This window comes from Pieris rapae, chromosome 5 (genome assembly GCF_905147795.1).
Source record: "Pieris rapae chromosome 5, ilPieRapa1.1, whole genome shotgun sequence".
In the NCBI taxonomy this organism is placed as follows: domain Eukaryota; kingdom Metazoa; phylum Arthropoda; class Insecta; order Lepidoptera; family Pieridae; genus Pieris; species Pieris rapae.
Window position 1 is genome coordinate 5316998 of NC_059513.1, and position 21299 is coordinate 5338296.

The following is a 21299-nucleotide window of genomic DNA, read 5'->3' on the forward strand; positions in this document are numbered from 1 at the left end:
AACTATATTTGGAACCTATATTTTTTTGTATCTAAAAGCTTTTGTAAGTGAGAGTTTGAAATCGAATATTATAAAACAGACAAAATATATTATGTACTTCAATATATGGACATGAGGTTTTGTTATGAATAACGTTGATTTGCGTGCAAAAAGATCCATAGTAACAAATACATTGTTTTTTGTTTCATGAAGTAATGAAATTGAACAATGTAATCTTTAATCTTTGAAAATTTGGTCATTTACTAATTCGATAAGTAAAGTACAAATATAAAGCATATCTACAAATGGCAACCCGACAATAACAGATAAAAAATATTCAATTTAAAATACAATATTCGGACTACAATACGTTTCCATTGTCGCTGGTAGCAAGTCCTCATCAGATAAAAAGCATATTTAGTCAACTTGGTCTGCTTTCTGCTGGTGTGGTGTATGGTACTTACTACTATCTGTTGAACTATGAGGATGGACTATTGCATCGTGTTTTATGGTCTTCGGGCTTGGCAATCGGATTCTACGGGTATTGTAGAATCCCACTAAAGGGATGCGAATCCTACATATTAGTAATTTCAAATAGTGTAACAATAAAAATTTGCAATATACCATGTTACGATTTCGGCTCAATGCTTATGTAAGGTATGTTGTTTATGCTGACTGATACATGTATAATGATCAATAAATGAAACATTTTATTAATAAAAGCTCATTGTAATATGAGATTTTTTTTCTATATATCACCATGGTTGCCAAGGAAACAAAATTCGTTCTACTCATTAAAAAATGTCAACGAAATAAAACGAAAGAATGTAGCTAATTAAGTAATTTATTTAAAAATTGAGTGACTTCTATAATCAAATACAAATCTATATTACCATCTCAGGAGCGATTATTTTGATACAACCTCGATTGGAAAACTAAAACTTAATTTATAACTGAACAACCTTTGGTTCAATGATTTAACAATAAAAAATGAATCTAAAATGTACTCTAACATAAAAAAATAATTTATTCTTAAACAAAAAATATTCTAAAAATCACAACAATGGAATGCAACTTAACATTAAAATCACAATTGCGCTAAAGCCTTCTACGGGAAAAATTAACGTCTTTGGAGTTAACTAAGATTTATAAACCAGCTTAGTTATTTGTACTTTAGGGATTCATTAACATTCATATAATAAACACTATTTAAAAATTTTTATTTTAACAATCTAATAGTTTTCATTATCATCCATCGTGGAGAGGTTCTCCTCGGAAATCTTTCCTAAACACTTGCACACCATAGACGCGTTATATTCATCTTCTATCTCTCGTTCAATAATCTCGAAGTCATCATTTTCTGCCGAGCATTCGTCGGAAGAGGAATCTTGGTAAGCCATCACATTTTCTATGTTAACCTCAACTTCTTTCTCGCCGGAGTTCAAAGCCGGAGTGCTTTTGCTCAATGCGCGCGTTTCGTCATTAATTGTGGGCAAGATGTCGGTTTTCGGCCGAGATTTCAGTTTGTCACTGAGTTTTTTCAGCGCTGCCACGGGGTTTGGTCGCATGGCCCTCGGGGATACGCGTTGTATACGCTCCTCCACCACAGATATGCTTCGTTTGAAGATAACTCTGTCTCCTCTGTCATGTCCGTCGGTGACGTCAGTGTCACTGTCAGATTTGAAGTAAATTGTGTCACAGCCATTCTCTTGCTTAATTTTGAAGAGGCAACACTCGTCGTTCCGTTCGCAAACTAGTTCATGCAAAGAGCCATGGAGCGGTACAAACTTTAAATTACCACCGAAATTGTCTTGCCAGTGAGTGGAAATGTCGTCGTCTATGTATAAGTCTTCGGTGCTGCAAGCTTCCTGTAACCAGTAATAAAGCTCATATTTACAAAAACATTGGTTCCTCGACCTCAAAGTTACAAAATGTTTTAATAAAATCCAAATATATAAATGTCTGAACAAAAAGCCAACATCACGTATTCATACTCATATTAATTCTAGTGAGATTAAATCAAACCTAAGCGAATGTAAGGAAAAATGAAATGCAAAAATATATAATTGATGTTTGACGCGGTGTTTCCAGGCAGTCCATCCAAATACTGACCGCGTCTGATGTTGTTTAACTTAGATAATCGGAGGATAACCGATATTAAATAGATACACATCATATATCGCTATGAAATATATTCCAGAAAGTTATTTAATGTATATTGAATTTTTGAAAATGTAGGCCTGAAATATTTGTAAGGGCACATCATTTAACGCAGTTCTATAAATTCTCTTTGAAAGTCACCAGAGTCTTATGTAACTTCCAATAGTAATTGCGCTCCCATATTTGGTAAAATTTAGAAACAAACATAAAAATTGCACACAAAATGTCAAAAACGTTTATTGAATTGAGAGACAGATTTCACCTGAATAGCGCTGAAAGCCTGGCACCTCTTCAATTGGTTGAGATGATCATCAGTCGAAAGTTCACCGATGGAGATATTTAGCTTTTCCTTAGAATTTTCCCCAATAACAACATTTACATTCTTATCGAGCACTTGTAAGTTACGTTCACTGTTATTGAACGTAATTCGGATTAGAGGCTTATTATTACCCAAGACTGTGACTTTCGAGAAAGATTTAATCGTCTGTTTGTCTTCTTTAAGGCCTTCGACCACGTTAGTCACGCCTTTATCGAGGAACTCCTCTGTTTTCTTATTAGGGCATTCAGAAACGTCCACATCGCAAAGGCTTCGTATTTCACTACAAATCAAGTTGCGTATGTAGTCCTCTATATTTTGCGTGTCAGTGGCTTGGTCCACTTTTTCATTTGGCTCAAAAACATCGTCCGTGCTCTTACTGTAATAATATTATATTATTCCAATACTGTACATTAAAACAAAAAAGGCAATGAAATAATGTCAAGGTAGCGGATAAATACAACCGCTGTATATTTAAATTATTGAAAAAAAAAAACAAAAAGCCAACATCACGAGGTGTTCCCAGGCGGTCACCCATCCAAGTACTGACCTCGCCCGACGTTGCTTAACTTCGGTGATCGGACGAGAACCGGTGTATTCAACGTGGTATGGACGTTGGCAACTACAGTTATTAAATAGCAGATCATTATGATTTTACAAATACATACGATTTATTCAGGTCCAGTCGTTTGTGTTCATTGCCTCGGATGGGAAAAGTGACGCTTTTAGTCATACTATCACGGGATTGGAAATAATGCTCGAACGGACCTATAAACATAAAAAAAAAATTATCGTTCGCGTGTGTTGTATACAATTTTCATATTTATCTGTCTACAGTATTTTTGTCTCTTACTCTCAACATTAAGATTACTCCGCGATGAAAAGAGACAGTTGACTTTAGTGAAAATGGTCATTCTGTATTGTAGGTGTTAATCATATCCAGAAGTTTGTTAAGCAAAACCTGATTTATTTAAAAAAAAATTCAATTTATAAATATATATGTATATTTTATTTATTATATAAAAAAACTTTCTGTAACGGATTCAAACGCAAATTAATAACATAGTTTACCTACACGACACTTTCAATGCTTTGCAGTCAAGGTCTGAACAGTTTAAATTTGAAACAGTTTTTCATGTAATTTTAATTAACTTAAGAATGCTTAAAAATAAAATAAAAAGGTGTTTTTTCATAATATTTATTTATTTATTTATTCATATTTATTTATTCATAAGAAGATTCACAGCACAATACAAAAATAGATGAATATATACATAACAACATGGGCCAATTATAAATCTTCACAAATAGTTTAATTTGAATGAATATATATAACAAGAAGGTACCTAGACATTTCAAAAAATTTTAGTGTTAAACAAAACAATAACAATAAACAGAAAAACAGAATTTAATTTGTTGACAATGAAAATGAAGTCAATACACTTCATTCATCCTGGTTAAAATAATTTTGTACCAGAGCTCTCCTTGCTGCCTCCACACTCCAAGCGAACATGTCAATGTCCACCGTTGAGTTATTGAATTTGTTTGCTGCCCTAACCATAAAGTTCCTCCCTCTATAATTTGTGTTTACTCTCGGCACGTGCAATATGTTCATAATTCTAAGTGTTTTGTTATATGTTCGAAGGCTTATTTTACTCACTAGCTCAGTACAATCGACTTCGCCAGTAGCAATTTTCATAAGGTAGATAGTGTCCGCAATATCACGTCGTAATGACAATGGTAACATGTGAAAATGTTTACACCGGGCTCTGTAATCAGGCAGCGAAATTTTGGCCTTAAATTGCAAGTGCTTAAGAAATTTTTTTTGGATATTTTCAATTCTATTATTGTAAAAAGCATACTGAGGGTTCCAAACTTGTGATGCATACTCCAAGTTGCTTCTAACATACGCACAATATAGAATTTTCAATGTCTTTACTTGGGTAAAACTAGATGATGTTCTTAAAATAAAGCCAAGCATTTTGGTCGCTTTCCGTACAATACTATCTACATGTAAATCAAATATTAGCTTATTATCATGCAGAACTCCTAGATCCCTAATAACATCGACAGCCTCTAATGCAGAATTTTTAAGTTTGTATGTTATACTGATTTTATTACTTTTCCTAGTAAATGTCATACAAAAGCATTTCGAGACATTCAAATCCAGCTTGTTTCGAAAACAATAATCCTCAAATCGATTTAAATCTTCCTGGAGTTGTAATGCATCCTGCGCGTTTGTTATTATCTTCATAATTTTCATGTCGTCCGCATATAGTAATATTTTAGAATATTTAAAACATGATAGTATATCGTTCACAAATAGTATAAATAAGAGGGGTCCTAATAAGGAGCCCTGTGGAACACCTGAAGGAATAGACATCCAATTAGATGTATATCCTTGTAAAACGACCGCTTGTGAACGATTGTCAACGTATGACTTGAACCAGCGAAACAGGTCGCCGTGTATACCCATGGAAGCCAACTTAGTAAGCAAGATGTCATGATCAATACGATCAAAACATTTGCTGTAATCTGTGTAGATGACATCGACCTGCGCTCGCCTATCCATGCCACTCGATATGTATTCATTGGCAATAATAAGGTATGAGACCGTAGATCGATTCCTTAAAAACCCGTGTTGTTCACTGGTGAGCTGAGGCTTTACAGCTGCATACACCTGTTGATATACAATTTTTTCAAAGATCTTGGCAATGAGACATAGTTTAGAAATTGGTCGGTAATTTTCAATATCACATTTATTGCCCTTTTTATGAACAGGAGTAATGAAAGCTGCTTTCCATATGTTAGGTACTAGACCTTTGCGTATGGAGAAATTAAATAAGTGCGAAAGTGGTTTTGACAAATTATCAGCACACTTCTTTAAGAATAGTGGTGGAATAAAATCGGGACCACCCGATTTTGAGAGATCTAGTTTTTTTAGCAATGCCGATATTTTTTTAGGTTGTATTTCGATTGCGGATATATTAGAGTCACTGTTTTGTGCATGTTGTGATGTGGTAGTTACGGTTGTGTATGGATTGTTGAAATTATCATTTCTATACGTAGACTTAAAGTATTTAACAAAAAGATTAGCGATATCTTCACCCTTGCTGGCTGTTTCGCTACAGTAATTCATAGTTTTCGGAAAGGAGTGGTTAAGTTTTTTACTTTTAATGTAAGACCAAAAACGTTTAGGATTAGTTATTATTGAATTTTCAGTTCTGCTAATATATTCATTGAAGCACTGTCTCTCAAGAATCTTGACACGTGACCTGAGAAGCGAAAAAGATTCATAATCCGAGAGGTTCTTGTACTTTTTAAACTTACGATGAAACTTAAATTTTTCCTTGATCATTTTAATTAAAGGTAATGTGTACCATTTAGGGTAATGATACAACTTATAAGTTTTCTTTGGTATATATTTATCTCTTAAGGTGTATAAAATTTCATAAAATGTTGATACAGCATCTTCCAAATCATTCGACGATAAAGTATTCTGCCAATTGTAGTTTCTTAGCTCATTGTTAATTTCTTCATAACTTCCTTTATTATACATGTATTTTACTATTCTGTTATCCTCAATAGTATCGGTAAGTAAAAACTCAGTTAAGATACATAAAGATTTGTGATGTGGGTCTTCAGGTAACAAGGGATCGTCACATGCACTGACTTTCACCGCAATATTAGAGAAAACCAGATCCAATATTCTGCCGTATACATTTCTTACATGATTATATTGGTTAAGATTACCAAGAATCAATGTATCCATTAACTCGATTTGTTGCAATCCGGAGTAGCCCTTCGGTTGGAGGCAAGTGTAATCATCGTCGCTCGTAGACCAGTCAATATGACTGAGATTAAAATCTCCTAAAATTAAAAATTTGTCATGTGGGTTTGAAAAAATTAATTCGTTTAATTTACGCGTAAAGTTACTTAGTTGGTCTAAAAAGGAGTTACCACAATTTTCGGCACAAAGGTATAAGGTACAGATGTGTAGATTTTGAATATTTTTTTGTTTTTTAGCTCCAGACGTAATTGTAATCCAAATGTCTTCAGCAGATGACCTCCATTCTACTCGCTCTCTTACTTTTAAATTGCGATTCACTGCCAGTAGGACCCCTCCGCCCTTGGTCTGTCTAGTTTTCTCATAATTTCTGTCACGTCTGAAGACCACGTATCTGTTGTCAAACATTTCGTTATTATAAATACCATCAACTAACCATGTTTCCGTAAAAGAAAGGATATCATATGAGTTTAACAAAATACTACTTAGAAGATTGCTGCACTTGGTACGTAAGCCACGTAGGTTTTGGTAGTATATATTCAAAGAATTGAAATCAAGTTATTGCCAATGCCTATGTAATATGTATATGCAATTTTAAACAATACATACATACACAACACGAAATAATGACGTTGTTCAATACAAATAAAATAAAATAAAAAGAACTGAATACTATACACATTATATATTACATGGAATTTGAGCTGTAACGATGATTTTTCGAGAGTTAAGTTATTTACTACGACTATAAGAGTAGACGATAGCATTTTGATGCAAGTTATATTATTAACAAGCATTGCTACTTTATCTATCGCCAGCTTACCGTCAAAATAATTAAGTCCACATTGAGATAGCAGCCTATTTTCTTTACTGAATCCGTAAAAACATACAACAGTTATACGACTTGTAAATAATTCTTGATGAGATAGTGCAACTGTAAATAATATAAAATAATTCAGGTATGTATCGTATGTGCAAAAACACTTATATGTTTCATATAATATCAATTCGATGTACATTACTGAAAGTCTTAAATCAATATCAAAGTGAGTGAGACAATAATATATCCCGGTAAAATCATGCAAATTATTTAGTACCCTCAGCATGCGATAATAGCTTAATTTCGAAAACAATGAGGCACAGCAGGATATGAGCCTTATGATTATAGCAGCAGAGTTGTATTTAGCAATAGTATTACTTGTGACAAACCGGTCAACCCAGAGCGAACAATAGAGAGGTCTGGTAACAATAATGTGTAAATGTAAAAAAATAATGGTAACAATAATAAAGCGTAATGATAATAATATAAAAAACTGAGCTGGATAAAATACCGTGCGAGAACAAAGTCACATTTCTCCTTTCGTTATTTTCTGAAGATCCTTGTCTGACTTTATTACACAAACTGGTGACGAGTCACTTCTTCGTGCTTGAATCTTGCAGTGCTTGACCCAAACATACCGCCAGCCCATTTCCTTGGCTAACTGCTTTGTCTTATTTAAAAGAACTTTGTTCCGGGTGGTCAGGTGATCGTTAGCAAATATTTTTGCGGAGCCTCTAAGTCCTAACAGGTTGGCAGATAGGGCGCTCTCCCTGTTAAAAGATCTCACAGCTGTCACGAAGTTCTCCTTAACATACCTGCTGTTGAAACACGCAACAATCGGCTTTGGGTGATTATAGTCTCTTGATGGTGTGCGGGCTATAAAGTTTAACTGCTGTTTCGTCACAGCAAAATTAACTTTGGATCCTATGCTTACTATTAAATCCAGCAGGTTTTCATTCGCGGTCTGTGGTATTCCCTTTAACTCAACGTTGTTCATTCTATTCCATTGCTCTGCCGCATCCCTTTCACATTCTAAGACAACAACTCTGCTTTGTAAACCATTAATAAGTTCTTTGGTTTTTTCCACTTCCAGAAGCCTATCCTCCATATTTTGTAGTCGTAACCCAAAGTCTTTAATTATTGTGCTAGCTTCGACTACTGAGGATTTCAGCTCAGAGAACTCATCTCTCATTAACTTTATCTGGCCTACAAGTTCTTCAAAGGCTGTCATTCTGGAGGACAGGGTTCTTATCTCTTCTAAGATCTTACTGGAAGGTTCATGCGTTGGAGAAAGTGTCGGTGTATTCACTTGTAGACATAGTCCCCCTGATTTACACTTAGGGCAACGCCAAGTAGATTTTCTGTCACCAAGTTTTCGATATCCTCCCTCTGTAATTCCTATACAATTGTAGTGGAACGTCTGTTTACATAATGAGCAAACTGCCCCATCAAGGAGGCCTTCATTGCATTCCCCACATTTCGTCATAGCTGTCCTGTTGTATTTGTTATTAAAGACGTCCAGAATAAAGCTCACAAATACACTCACAAAAAAAAACACTAAAATTTAATAATATCCAAGTATTACTTTTAACGTAGGTTAATAACAGTTCCTTATAGATAATTAATTTCGCGATACGATTTTTTGTACACAAGGATACGTCCTATGCGTAAGGCGTTCCGCAGTAAACGCAATAAATATTCATTTATTAACCATATACTAAATTACAAACTAAATCCATCACCAAAGGAATAAGAAAATAAACATGCACTGCACATATAAATATATAAAACTATACATATTATAACAAAATAACACCTCCATTTTGGATTTAATCAACTTTATTTTTAAATATAGCCTTATAGTAAAGGTATTATTAATTATATTATTAGCCCAAACATTTACACAGTAGCAAAATAAAAAAGCATGCAAAATTCAAATGGACTGACCGCTCTTCCAGCTCGCAGCAGGAGATACAGGTGAAGCCCGGTACGGCCTATATGAGGAGGGCTTAAAGTACAACTGTGGGAGAGACTTCTGCATTGTGTCCGTGCAATGTGACGCCGGCTTCACGGCTCTAACACTGGCCCGGCTGAAAGTTCAAATGTTATAACACATATTTTAGGAAATAAAAAAACAAAAAGACCAACGTGACGCGATGTTTTCTGGTGGTCACCCATCCAAGTACTGACCGCGCTCGACGTTGCTTAACTTCAGTAATCGGACGAGAAAGAATACATCGCGTAGTCAACGTGGTATGGACGTCGACTACAAAGATTATTTCTTATTAAAGGCATCTCTTTGATTGCTACTTATGAAATTACCTTTCTTCCGGCAGCGAAAACGACCTCACATTCTTCTTGTTCGCCTCATGTATCCATTTCTCATGAATCGCGACCAACGGCTTAACATTCACATTGGCTAGCACCTCTTCTTCCACTTTGTAAAGGTTCGACTGAACAGACCGAGTGGACCAAGTAGACGGTCTCGTGTCCACCTCGGGGAACGAGAAGTCGAGTGGTGGATCCGGAATTCTGAAGTTAAATAAAGAGAGATCACAATTTGAGAGAAAAAGACAAATCGACTTTGGTATCATCATTATTATATCATACCATTCTTCTAATACATATACTATATCGGCCATAGGTGGCATCGTGCTTTAGAAAGAGATACTCGGCTAGCTTCGACTTCGTATAGCGCCGTCTCTGTCACCCTCAACTCTAATAGATACCTGTTAGTGTTTCGTGTGACAGAGATGACGCTCTACAAAGCCAATATCTCTTTCTAAAGCACGATGAGACTTATAATTATAAAACAAACGGAACAATTACAACTCCACTTCGAGTTGCATTTCAAGAGTAGCGGCAGTGGTTCAGAAGTGTTGTATCGTTTTAGAAAACAGAGTAGGTGAAACATTTTTGGGTAGCCGTAGCAGCGCCATCTCTTATCGTGGAGGACAAGTTCAATAAGCTAATAGATGAATAATTTGGTAATATTAAAACCCAACCATATCGCTTATAAATAAACTTCCTCAAGATGAGAAAAAAAAATATCTTTAATATAAGTGACATAATACCGTTTCAAACCCGTGTAGCTGTCTCGCACACATTCTTGGACAGGCGATGCAGGTTTTTTTAATTCTGGGCTTTCAACAATAATAAAGTCAGAAGATTTTTCTTTTATCTCAGTTTCCCGAACATTTTCGTGTTTCTGATCTATAAAAAAACGAGGATAAATTAAAAAAAAAGCCAACATCACGAGGTGTTCCCAGGCGGTCACCCATCCAAGTACTGACCTCGCCCGACGTTGCTTAACTTCGGTGATCGGACGAGAACCGGTGTATTCAACGTGGTATGGACGTTGGCAACAATTGTACAGAATTACTCAAAACCAACTTACCGTCGAACGTTTCTTTTTCGTTTTCTTTACATATATCTTGTATTTTCTCCTTATCGTACAATTCTTGTGACTTTTCCGACGTCTTTTCTTTCACATCCAATTCGCCTGAGAGCCAAGCATTCTTCCTCAATTTATTACTCCTAGCTATAGGCGTATTGGGCAAACTATAGTTCTTTATATCAAAGTTATAAGACGCACGTTCACTATTTTGCTTCTTAACAATATCGCGAATAGAGTCTAGATTAAATTCGGGAACTGTTATTTGTAGGGGTTTGTAGGACTTTGGTGTAAAGCTTCGACTAAGCTTTGCGGTGGCTGCTTCAGCACTTTGGTTTTTAATACTTTGGTCGTTAAGTTCAATATTACGCGGACTCAATATACTGCAGTACTGAGTAGAATCACTTCGATGCAAATCAGGTGTCGCCTCTTTGTTTCGCTCACGGAATTTCGACACCGGCGTTGAACAATTGCTGGCATAGCTCTGAAAAACACTCGGTTATTTAGGCGTATATTTTTAAAGTGAAACTTTTATTACATCGTCTCAAACTTTTTGGTTTGTGTGGCGCATGTCACTTCTAACGCGTATACATAATACACACACCCTTTTTTCGAGTTTTAAGAGTTTCTTTGGTCTGCATTGCCAAAGGAATATTATATTATAAAGTCATGAAATTAATCATGAAAAGAAGTTTGGTCATTTAATTGGAAAAGTATCATACAAAATGCGAAAGATAATATATATTATATACCCGACAATAATAAATTATTCAAACTTTCACCTTTTCCAAATTGCCATATTTCGCTGGAAGCAACTCCTCATCAGATAAAAAGCATATTTTGTCAACTTGGTCGACTTTATTTAAGGTGTGGTATATGGGACTACTATCCGTTGAATTATGGTGATGGACTATTGCACCGTGTTTTATGATCTTCGGGCTTTGGCAGTCAGACTCGGCAGGACTTGTGGAATCCCACTGGGAACTAAAGTCGGACTTCTTTGTACGCAGCGGTATGACTATGTACTCCATTTTGTTGAGGTTTTCCTGAAAATAAAGATTTTTTATTTTATGAAAGTATTCCTAGACAGCTATTCATTAAACAATATTCAAACAATCATACACAAAAGCCAAAACCGCAATACACATTCAAACATAAACATGTACAAATTCATACTAAATTCTACATCATAGGTTCCAAAATTCTAAGATTCATTGATCAATATAATAAATATTTAATATAATTGATAACTTTTTAAGCATATTTTAGTCACAGTAAATATATCTATTTGCTGGTAATTTGTGTTATAATCTGAAGGTATACGATACATGATATATAAGTAAAACACAAACATAAAAAGCTATGCGGTGTCCCCATCCAAATATTGAAAGATGTTTCTTAACTTTAAGCAAAGTCATAATAATCAACCAACCTTAACACTTTGCAGCATAGATTGTAGGATTGTTAAATCTATGCGTTGATCCCTGCGAACCCTCAGACCCTTCTGTAGCAGATCTAAGAGGCATCCTGGATAGGTACCGTCTACAGGAAGACGCAACCCTACTTGCCATACAACATATGCCTCTTTTAATCTCTCATATGTATACGATTCCCATGGCATTTTGCCTGTAAATATATAATAAAGTTTTTTAAACATTTTTCTTAAAAAAAGACAGGGCTATGATTACATCTACTTTTTAATATTATCTAAATAAAAAGTGTAAATATGTAATTTTCTGAATGTATCTAGGAAAATATGATTTGATCATTTCTGTGACATATAATTCCTTTATACGTGGGTAACACTAAAAACGTTTAGAACTGGCCAGTTAGAAACATTGTTAATGAAAACTTTTTTGAATTTCAATTTTAGAACTCTTTGGTAACCAGGTATATTGCATTCAATTGTCTGTTTTTGTATTTTGGCGGCAAATCTAATACTCTTGTTACACATGACAATTAACCTAACGCAAGAATATTTTCGGTCAATGATTTATTATGACTTTCGTTGTGTCTTAATCCACACCAAAGCTGTGATAAGCTGCGATTAGCATTTCTTAATGAAGCCCTATCTCGTGCCACTAAGTACAATTTCTTTGACGAGTTTAAGCGTGGACTCAATGATGAGAGACGTCCTTTAACAGCGACTACTAATAAGCACGATAGAGAAAGATAAGAGATTGACCTATCAGTAGATACGGGTAAGCCTAGGTATTGGTATGAGTCAAGTTCATAAAATATTACACGAATATTTAGGAGTCAGGAAGCTTAGTACCACATGGATTCCCCATACTTTAACTGACGACCACACCATCGCATGGACTGGTCCAAATGTTACATAAGTTAAAAAAGGCTTACTATAAAGTTAGCGATTATCTAGTTGATAAAAGGACTGGGCAGGCTACTTCTAATTAACTTGCTACATTTGTTTTAAAATAAGTATTGTTTGATGATTTGCTTTTTTTAAAAGGACGTGGAATAATTGATACCTTGACGATCTTATGTTCCAAAATAAATGTATTTTATTTTAGAATAGAATAGAAAAAGTACAATTTAGAAGATAGAAAAATATTTGAAGATAAAAATAATGTTTTTGTCCGAGCAATCGATGGAGTGTCAGACAGAGTTTCTTTTGTGCCTAAAGAAAAAGTATCCTTAAAAAAATATGTTTTACCCATACCCACGGATTCAAATTTAGTAGTTATAGTACCTAGTTCATGCATTTATAATTTAGTAGAAACGTGTGATTCAATCTGTTCATGTTTTGACGGATGTTTTTTAAGTGTACGCGCGTATAAATCAATACTATTTACCGTTACAACATTCCCAAAGTACAAGGCACAACGAATACACGTCACTTTTAGAACAGGGGTAAACGAATCCTTCTTCGTCAGGGTTGTATAACTCTGGAGCCTGCCATCTATAGAACTCAGAATCACTATAGGTCTTATAGTTCTTCTTAACGCCATCCTTTAAATAGAACTCCGAAGAACGGGCCGATATAAGAGGTTCCGATTCTGGAGTTGTCGGCTTTTGTGTGTCTGGAAAATTATTTAAAAAGTATATTAAATAATGAAGAAATACTTATCGGCTAATAAGCAATTAAAATTACAACCTCAAAGTGCCAACCTTAGGCCGTTATAAACAAAAATTGCTTTAAAAAATAGTGTACTGAAATTAGGTCACGTCACCACTAATCAAAATATTTTACCCCAAAAAAAAAAACAAAAAGGCCAACATCACGAGGTGTTCCCAGGCGGTCACCCATCCAAGTACTGACCTCGCCCGACGTTGCTTAACTTCGGTGATCGGACGAGAACCGGTGTATTCAACGTGGTATGGACGTTGGCAACATAATACGCAAAATATGTGTTAAGAATTTTAACTTAATTTATGTAAGAAACGAGCGATGAGTAACGTTTATTACGGAGACTGTATAAACAAGACGTATTCTATCTAATCTTTTACTATGTAGTTATAGGGAGTTAAATTTTTAAGCATAATTCTTAAAAATATAATAATTAATATTATTATGTAAATGAAAAAATTAAACGCCAAAAATAACTCCTCCCGTTTTTTTGGTAGTCTATTAAAAATGAACATACAGCGATCAAACATTATTAACATTAATTAAGCCAATCTACAAGGTATCTTACTGAATTTTCTTATCAAAAATTGATTAAATATTATTAGTTATCACTTAATTTTAAGTTATTACTCTTTTGTTCTATGTATATGTATAATTCCCATTTAATTGTTGAAGTTATACTTCTTTTGGCGCGATGGAGTGATGAGAGTGAATTTTTAAGATGCGCGCGCGCACCAACACCTAAATTCGACATCGTAACATACCTAGAGCACATGTTTCGTAACAGTACAATTAAACAGTGTGAATAAATAAATATTATTTTGGTGTTTTTAAATCAACTTCATATACGACGGTGATAGAATTAAATTTTAATTTATTCAATTAAATAATTTTTTTTGGTTAATTTTAATATTTATCGTTAATTACTACTGCATTTTAGTTATTTTTTTTCCATACGCCAAAGAAGTATAACTTCTAACGCGTGTTCATAATAATTAAACAGTGCACACACTCTTTTTTATAATTTTTTAGGTTTTTACTGAAAATACTAATATTTTTATTATCAATCTTTGGGAAGACAATAAATCGTGATGAGTGTATAGAATATGTTCTCATGTATTTTACTGGTTGATAATTAACAAATATAACATGTAATGTTTCTGTTTCCTATTAATAAATACAACCAACCTTCAATATTAACATACACAGGTTCCGAAGAATAATCATCATAGTTCTTTTCAACCCTAGGTTCTTTCCGACCCTTCATACAAGGGCTTAAGTCTGCCAATTTAGCCGTGTCGTGTGCGGTGACCACAATACAGGTGCTGTGTAAGTCAGTATGCATGTAGCCATGCATTTTGAGGAAAGCCAGGGCATTGGCTATATCTAGAGTGTAGTGGACGGCTGTTTGGGCGCTGAGAGTACGGCCCTAGAAACAATGAAGCAACCATTTATTTTCTATAATTCGGTTGCCATTCACTTAGTATTAATGAAATAGTAAATCGTTGTTTAATTTTTGTTTAAGTGTGTTTAAAATGAAATTCAATCATGGTAATATTTAAAAAAATACAAAAAAGCCAACATCACGAGGTGTTCCCAGGCGGTCACCCATCCAAGTACTGACCTCGCCCGACGTTGCTTAACTTCGGTGATCGGACGAGAACCGGTGTATTCAACGTGGTATGGACGTTGGCAAGCACAATACAAAAAATCAAAATCAATATCTATCTCTGTTACCTGATTATACAATATTCCGTAAAGCGAATCTACGAATCGTTCACACACTATGTGTACGTCGTTATTTACGCCTGGGTAAAGCCCCATCAAGAGGATTACGTTTGGATGGCGACATTTCCTGTAATAAATATAAAAAGTTTACATAACTATTAGTGATAGAAGCCATTTCGTAACGTGCTAGAGAACTAGTAGGTAAATATTATTGGCGTATTTTAATTATACTAGTACAAGTACTCGTTATTATTACGGTCTTGATTAGCAATTCATAGGCCAAAACGAGAGTGCCTCGTGCTTAGGGCTTAGTTGGAGATCGATATAATAGAATCCATGACAGAGGAGCGGTTTCCAGCAATATCTTTGATTAATTATTCATAAAGGTTTTATAATTAATTAATAATAGATTTTTATTTTTTTAGCAACTGTATCAACAGCATTAAAAAATACATACAACCCTAAATTTTCAACCCTCTACGATCAACCCCTATTTTTTATTATAAATGATATACATGGCAAAAAAATATATAATAATAAATTCAACTCGTAAACTGTATGCGAAATATACTAGCTGTTTAGTGTGTACATGTATAAAAGAATTTTTTTTGACGTTCATAAGTGTACTTGTTTACCTATATAAATAAAGATATTTTTGTTTGTTTGTTTGAATAAAGTTTACAAAGCCTCCGCAGTATCAGAGAGTTACAAATAAAGTTAAATTTAATTATACCTAAGTATATTTATCTCCATGTTGAGTTTCTTTTTGACTTGCTCCATAGTGACGCCGCATATTCTTTTAATTTGCACCGGTACAATACCCCACTTGCCCTGACTCCAGCATTTGCACTTGTCGACAGCAATATTAAGATTACAGGAACTAGCGACTATTAAACCGAGTGTACTGGTATCGCTCTAAAATAAAAAAATGATTATAGGTCATCAACAAATTGCCTTTAAGTTTCTTATTTTTAACAAAAAGCCAACATCACGAGGTGTTCCCAGGCGGTCACCCATCCAAGTACTGACCTCGCCCGACGTTGCTTAACTTCGGTGATCGGACGAGAACCGGTGTATTCAACGTGGTATGGACGTTGACATTTGGAGACGCGAAATAGATGTAAAATATAAACATTTATGTTTAAAAAGTAGGAAATTTCAACACAATTCAGTTGAAATACAGACCTCTATATCTTCCGTCCTGCTTGTTCTTATCGTATTATCATGTAACTGTTCATCTGCCCACTGATCCAAATCATTTAGCTCACTCATTACTTCGCATAACTTGTCGTCGGTGATATCTTTATCCCGGTTATCAATCCCATCAACTTCTTCAACCCCTTTCGAATTGAGGAATTCGTCCGCGTCATACTTCAGAGCATTATTCTTGAAGAACAATGGCGGTTCACTGGTGAATTCTATACGTCTCTGCTTTAAGACCTCGGGTAGCTGTCTTTGACTAGTCCTCTTTGGTTCAGAATAGGATCCTTTGTGAAATAGATCGCCAGGCATAAAAACTTGATTATTAAAAAGGAAATGTATATTTGGCACACCATCGTAGGCTTTTTCGTCTGAATACGCTCTCGTATAACGTTTATTTTTCTTATACTTCTGGCCTTTCTTCTCATAGTTGAAGCTGGGTTCGCCGGCGCAGTCGGTGCAAGAGGCTGGTAGAGAGTGTCGTCCTGATTTCCTTTTGGGTGTTTCGTGGTCCGCACCCAAGGATCGTCTTGCCTGGAACTCGGCTAGGTCCCTTTTGTATTGTTCAGTTCTGATAGTGCCAACCTCTGCAGTCGCGTCATCCGTTTCATTATCAATATGACTTGTTGTTACGGTTACGCGTTCTCTGTAAGGAATATTTTATGCAATACTGTAAAATAAATTTTAAAGTCGAGGTATATCGATATATCGAGGTATTTTCGCGCATATACAACAATGGGCTTTTATCATAAAAGGAAGCAAAGGCCCGCAACACACTTGCAAGCTTTTCGAAGTTGAACATGTATGTATATGGGTATACAATTCAGGAATACAACTGGGAAGCAATATACACAAATATTTTGATATCACTGGTGTGGGATATCACATCAATCAAAATGCTCAAAACATTCTAGAAGCATGTACTGTATTCAAAAGCTTAGCCTTAAGCCTTAAAGTTTCTTCTTTACTTCAAAGAGATAGTAGAAGAATTAGGTGGAAATTATAATAAGCGATAAGAATTACAATTATCTTATGTCTATGAATATCGTATTTTTATAAATCGTTCAAATTTCAAATCTCAAATATCGGTCAATTGACCGCAAAATTGCGGCTCTCTTCGTCTAGTGTCATCGAACGGCACCGTTGGAACTAATTACACTTGTAACGGAAATAACTACTGTATCGAACTCATTGTTAAGGCACACTTGACAAGTAACAAAACACTTATTGATAACTTTATTTTGCCTGTAATTGATACAAAACTATTGTCATCTTGACTACGCCTAAAATACTTCAAAAGCTTTTAATTCGATTTCAATATATTGAGCTGTGGAGGTCGAATCTCTTTTGTCCTGATTTCATTGCAATATACAATAGCGGTATATACCCATTGTGTCATTTCAGTGCAATTAAATTACAGCATGCATTAAAGTAGATGGAGTATTTTAATCCATCTTTTATGTCCAATCCAAGTGTATAATTTTTTAATGTTTTTATCTAGAATAGTTGGTGTGGGATTTTGGAATTCTATCGTATTAGTATTTACTGTTAAGATAGAAAAATGTAGTGATAAATAAATAAAATAAATATTAAATGATTTGCTTTCTCTTCTCTTGTACTAGGAACCCGCTAAGTTTTAACAGTGAATTTGATCAAGATTACCTATTCAATTATATCACATATTATTTTCCTTTTGTTTGGCTTAAACTTATTTTGTTTCGTAGTACACAAATCGAAGTATAATTTTAATAACAACTTTGTAATAATTCCGAAAACACGCCATGCCGCAAAAACCTATTGTATCTTGTGATTCAAGCAACGCCGCATGCGCACAATTAAAATACTCGCCAATTCTCATCACATTTCTCATTACACTTCTTACTGGTTTTATTGTGCATTTTCGCAATTATTGTTACAGTAATGAGTTCCATCTCATTTAATATTCATCTATACGTCTCACGCGCAATTCTGCACAAGTGAAATTCCTTTTGTTAATTTTCTTTGACAAAAGTTTCTATGAGTCCCTGCATCGGCCGTCTGATGATCAAATCATACTTAAAATAGAAAGCGCAAGTGAATTGATAGTGTAAGTTTGCAAAACCGTTGTCGACGCGCCGTTTTATTTTGAATAGTTTTTGCAATAATTTCCTAACCTAGTTTTTATACTTTCACACCTACTGACGGAAACCGTTTAGATGTTTTAATAATTTTCCATTTCCTTAATGAGACGGTGATTATTTTTAGTGCAGCAATAGGTTGGTAGGACAAGCACCTGCTAGATCCAGGATCAAATTTATACAGAAACAAAGGGATGTGGAATGTATAGCCCACTTAGGAATGTCGCGTCAAGTGGCTTTCATTTATTAATATATTTATAAGCGGTCATTATACGATTGTTATATCGAATTACGTCAACCTATCCAATATTTAGATGTCGGAAATAAACATAATGGCTAGGTTGGATAATAACAATAGATTCACGACTTATTCACAGAAATCTTAAAATATCGTGATTGATACGTCCATTAATATCGATCGAATTAATCTATTGTTTAAAACACTTTCACCCGTATTTACAGATACGCTCAAATTTTCTGACCGAAATTGACGGTTCGACGTTCGATTTATTTAGATTATCTTCGAAATCAAAATTAGGTGAAGCTTTCTATTATATTAAAGTTGCATAAGTTTTGTAGATTAAGTCCAATTTATATTGTTATCAGTAATTTATCAAAGCCTTTCTCTAATTTAATCTGCAGTAGAAAATCCGTTAAGTACTGATTGTAAATTTTGGCAGCAACCTATAAATCCTCGAATGGATTTATAGAATCCATTATGAACTAATACGAATAGTGAGCAAACATTATTATTATCACGAAATTTTACGGAACCACTTCAATACGACCTTCGTTCAGTGTAACATAATATCTCGACACCTTAATAAACAACGTATTTTTTTAAGCCAAAAATACCTCCTTGAGCTCTCTTAACTGTACAACCAAATTGTGATCCACGGTTGTTTAAATAATCGTCTTATTTCAAGATTCATCGAGCGAGTCCTAACTTACTCCTTGTGTTTTTTCTATTAGAAATATTGTTTTAATTGTGTTTCATAGATGTTATACTGATTTTAAAAATGTTAGATTTTATACAATTTTCAGTTTATCGTTCCAGTGAAATGAGGAACTGTATTCCTTCTAGTTTTGTAATTAGTATAGGTCAGCAGCTAACATCATGTTACATTTTGGTTAAGTGTAACAAAAAAAATTGTTTGCATAATTAGTATATGATCCATATATTATGTATGATTTATTAAAATTCGTAATTTCACTTATCTCACTTTCGGAAAGTAAATTAAATATATTTTAACGCAATTGAAAGCACGAAACTAAGTAGGTACTTTCGTTAGATTCCAATCGAATCGTGACTGTTGTTATGGGCGAGTTCATGATTCAAGATTCATTTTTGTTGCGATATTTAAGAAGTGAAAAGGGCAGACGTTGAGACACAATTATTTAAAAAATACAAATATGTATAAAAAAGGTACCTATTAGTACGACAAATCTAGTATTCTTACATATAAATGCTAAAAATACCTATCAAAATCTAGCCGTACCTTGGAAAAGAACCGGGGAAGCCCCGTTTTTACCAAAAGATTCATGATATTGATTGTATACCTACAACGGATTTGAATAAGGCGAATCCCTTATTAAAACTAAAAAGAATACTTTACAAAAATCGCAATATCATTAACCTACAAATAATGTACTTAAGTATACCTGTAGTAATTAAAAAAATATGATAGAAAATATTATTATTATTACCTATATGCAAAATACCAGTCACAATGAAAACCAGCGTTTTTTTATAATATCGAAAACAACTTACCGACGCAGCCATTTGAAAACACCCATTTCCTCCAACAAAACCACTTTTTAAAAGATCTTTTATCAACACTTATTTGAATTATTTATCACTAACAATTAAAACTTATTTAATTGAAGAACCACAGAAAAGCATGCCGTAGATTACCGGGTACCGGCTTAGTAATTAAAACTATTAAGAAAACTAACAGTGACCCTATATAGATTATTGTTGTGCGGTCAGACAAAACATGATGAACAACTCGGCTTGGCAATCGCAATGAACTGAATTTAGTTTTTTGTACAAATTACTTTTCGTCGCGCTCCGTTGGACCACTGCAGCCACGCGGGAATACGTAAATCGTCACTTCTATGGTCTCACTTGAGCCGACAGCGGTACATTAAACTTTTGTATCAATTGTTAAACTGTATAGTTGATTAATAAAATCTGATAAGCCAACCCGCAACTTTAACAAATTAATTAATTTACAAAAATAAGGTAGCTACGGATAATGAGTTTTTACCGTGTTTCTTCCGTGGATTCTTTCTTCGTACAACTTCTTAAAACTTTGTATTCAAATAAAAACTTCTTCATAATGACTTTTGGCTTAAAACATTATAATTAACAGCTTATAATATTTAATTTGTTTTTTTAAATTGAATAAAGCAATAATAATAAGAATGTAAACAAAACAACGCAATAACTGCCGGACAGATGATGTCAAAAATGGCGAATCGGAAAAATTATTTAATTACCTACAAAAAAAATAACAATAATTTCCGGTAAAATACTTATACTTTTTTACTAAAACTAATGTTCTAAACTTTTATTTAAAAGAAAATGTACAACACGCTTATTATATCTCAAACTGGCTAATTAAACGTCTGCTTTATAAATTGTCTCAAAAATACTATAATAATAATAAATAAATTATCGTATAAGAATACCGAATAATCTGCCCGG

General features: G+C 34.2%; 1 protein-coding gene and 5 non-coding genes across 7 annotated transcripts; all 6 read right to left on the reverse strand.

Annotated features, from left to right (window-relative positions):
* Positions 1-805: 805 nt before the first annotated feature.
* LOC111003191 lies at positions 806-21027 on the reverse strand. Of its 2 annotated transcripts, none has more exons than XM_045628364.1 (15): positions 20860-21027; positions 16458-17118; positions 16006-16187; positions 15282-15399; positions 14733-14973; positions 13270-13497; positions 11889-12082; positions 11239-11502; positions 10460-10940; positions 10137-10275; positions 9385-9594; positions 9010-9152; positions 3124-3223; positions 2402-2834; positions 806-1847 (listed from the first exon to the last, which is right to left on the reverse strand). In XM_045628364.1, the coding sequence occupies exons 1-15, from the start codon at positions 20928-20930 to the stop codon at positions 1212-1214; spliced, it is 4101 nt and encodes a 1366-aa protein (XP_045484320.1). In that variant the 5' UTR covers positions 20931-21027; the 3' UTR covers positions 806-1211. The 2 variants fall into 2 exon arrangements, with proteins under 2 accessions (XP_045484320.1, XP_045484321.1); XM_045628365.1 differs by lacking the exon at positions 20860-21027 and adding an exon at positions 20361-20828.
* LOC123689258 lies at positions 2957-3075 on the reverse strand. Its single transcript, XR_006750278.1, has one exon. It is a non-coding gene; the product is annotated as a 5S ribosomal RNA (ribosomal RNA).
* Positions 10307-10425, reverse strand: LOC123689232. Its single transcript, XR_006750255.1, has one exon. It is a non-coding gene; the product is annotated as a 5S ribosomal RNA (ribosomal RNA).
* On the reverse strand, positions 13688-13806 carry LOC123689231. The gene has a single exon (XR_006750254.1). It is a non-coding gene; the product is annotated as a 5S ribosomal RNA (ribosomal RNA).
* On the reverse strand, positions 15120-15238 carry LOC123689233. The gene has a single exon (XR_006750256.1). It is a non-coding gene; the product is annotated as a 5S ribosomal RNA (ribosomal RNA).
* On the reverse strand, positions 16253-16371 carry LOC123689246. The gene has a single exon (XR_006750269.1). It is a non-coding gene; the product is annotated as a 5S ribosomal RNA (ribosomal RNA).
* Positions 21028-21299: the final 272 nt, after the last annotated feature.

Coding starts and splice junctions, on each gene's coding strand:
- LOC111003191 (XM_045628364.1), bottom strand. CDS start 20,930: ATGAAGAAGTTTTTATTTGAATACAAAGTTTTAAGAAGTTGTACGAAG. Junction 15,400..16,005: donor ATGGAGATAAATATACTTAG/GTATAATTAAAT, acceptor TATTTATTACAG/GAAATGTCGCCATCCAAACG. Junction 2,835..3,123: donor CGACTGGACCTGAATAAATC/GTATGTATTTGT, acceptor ATATTATTACAG/TAAGAGCACGGACGATGTTT.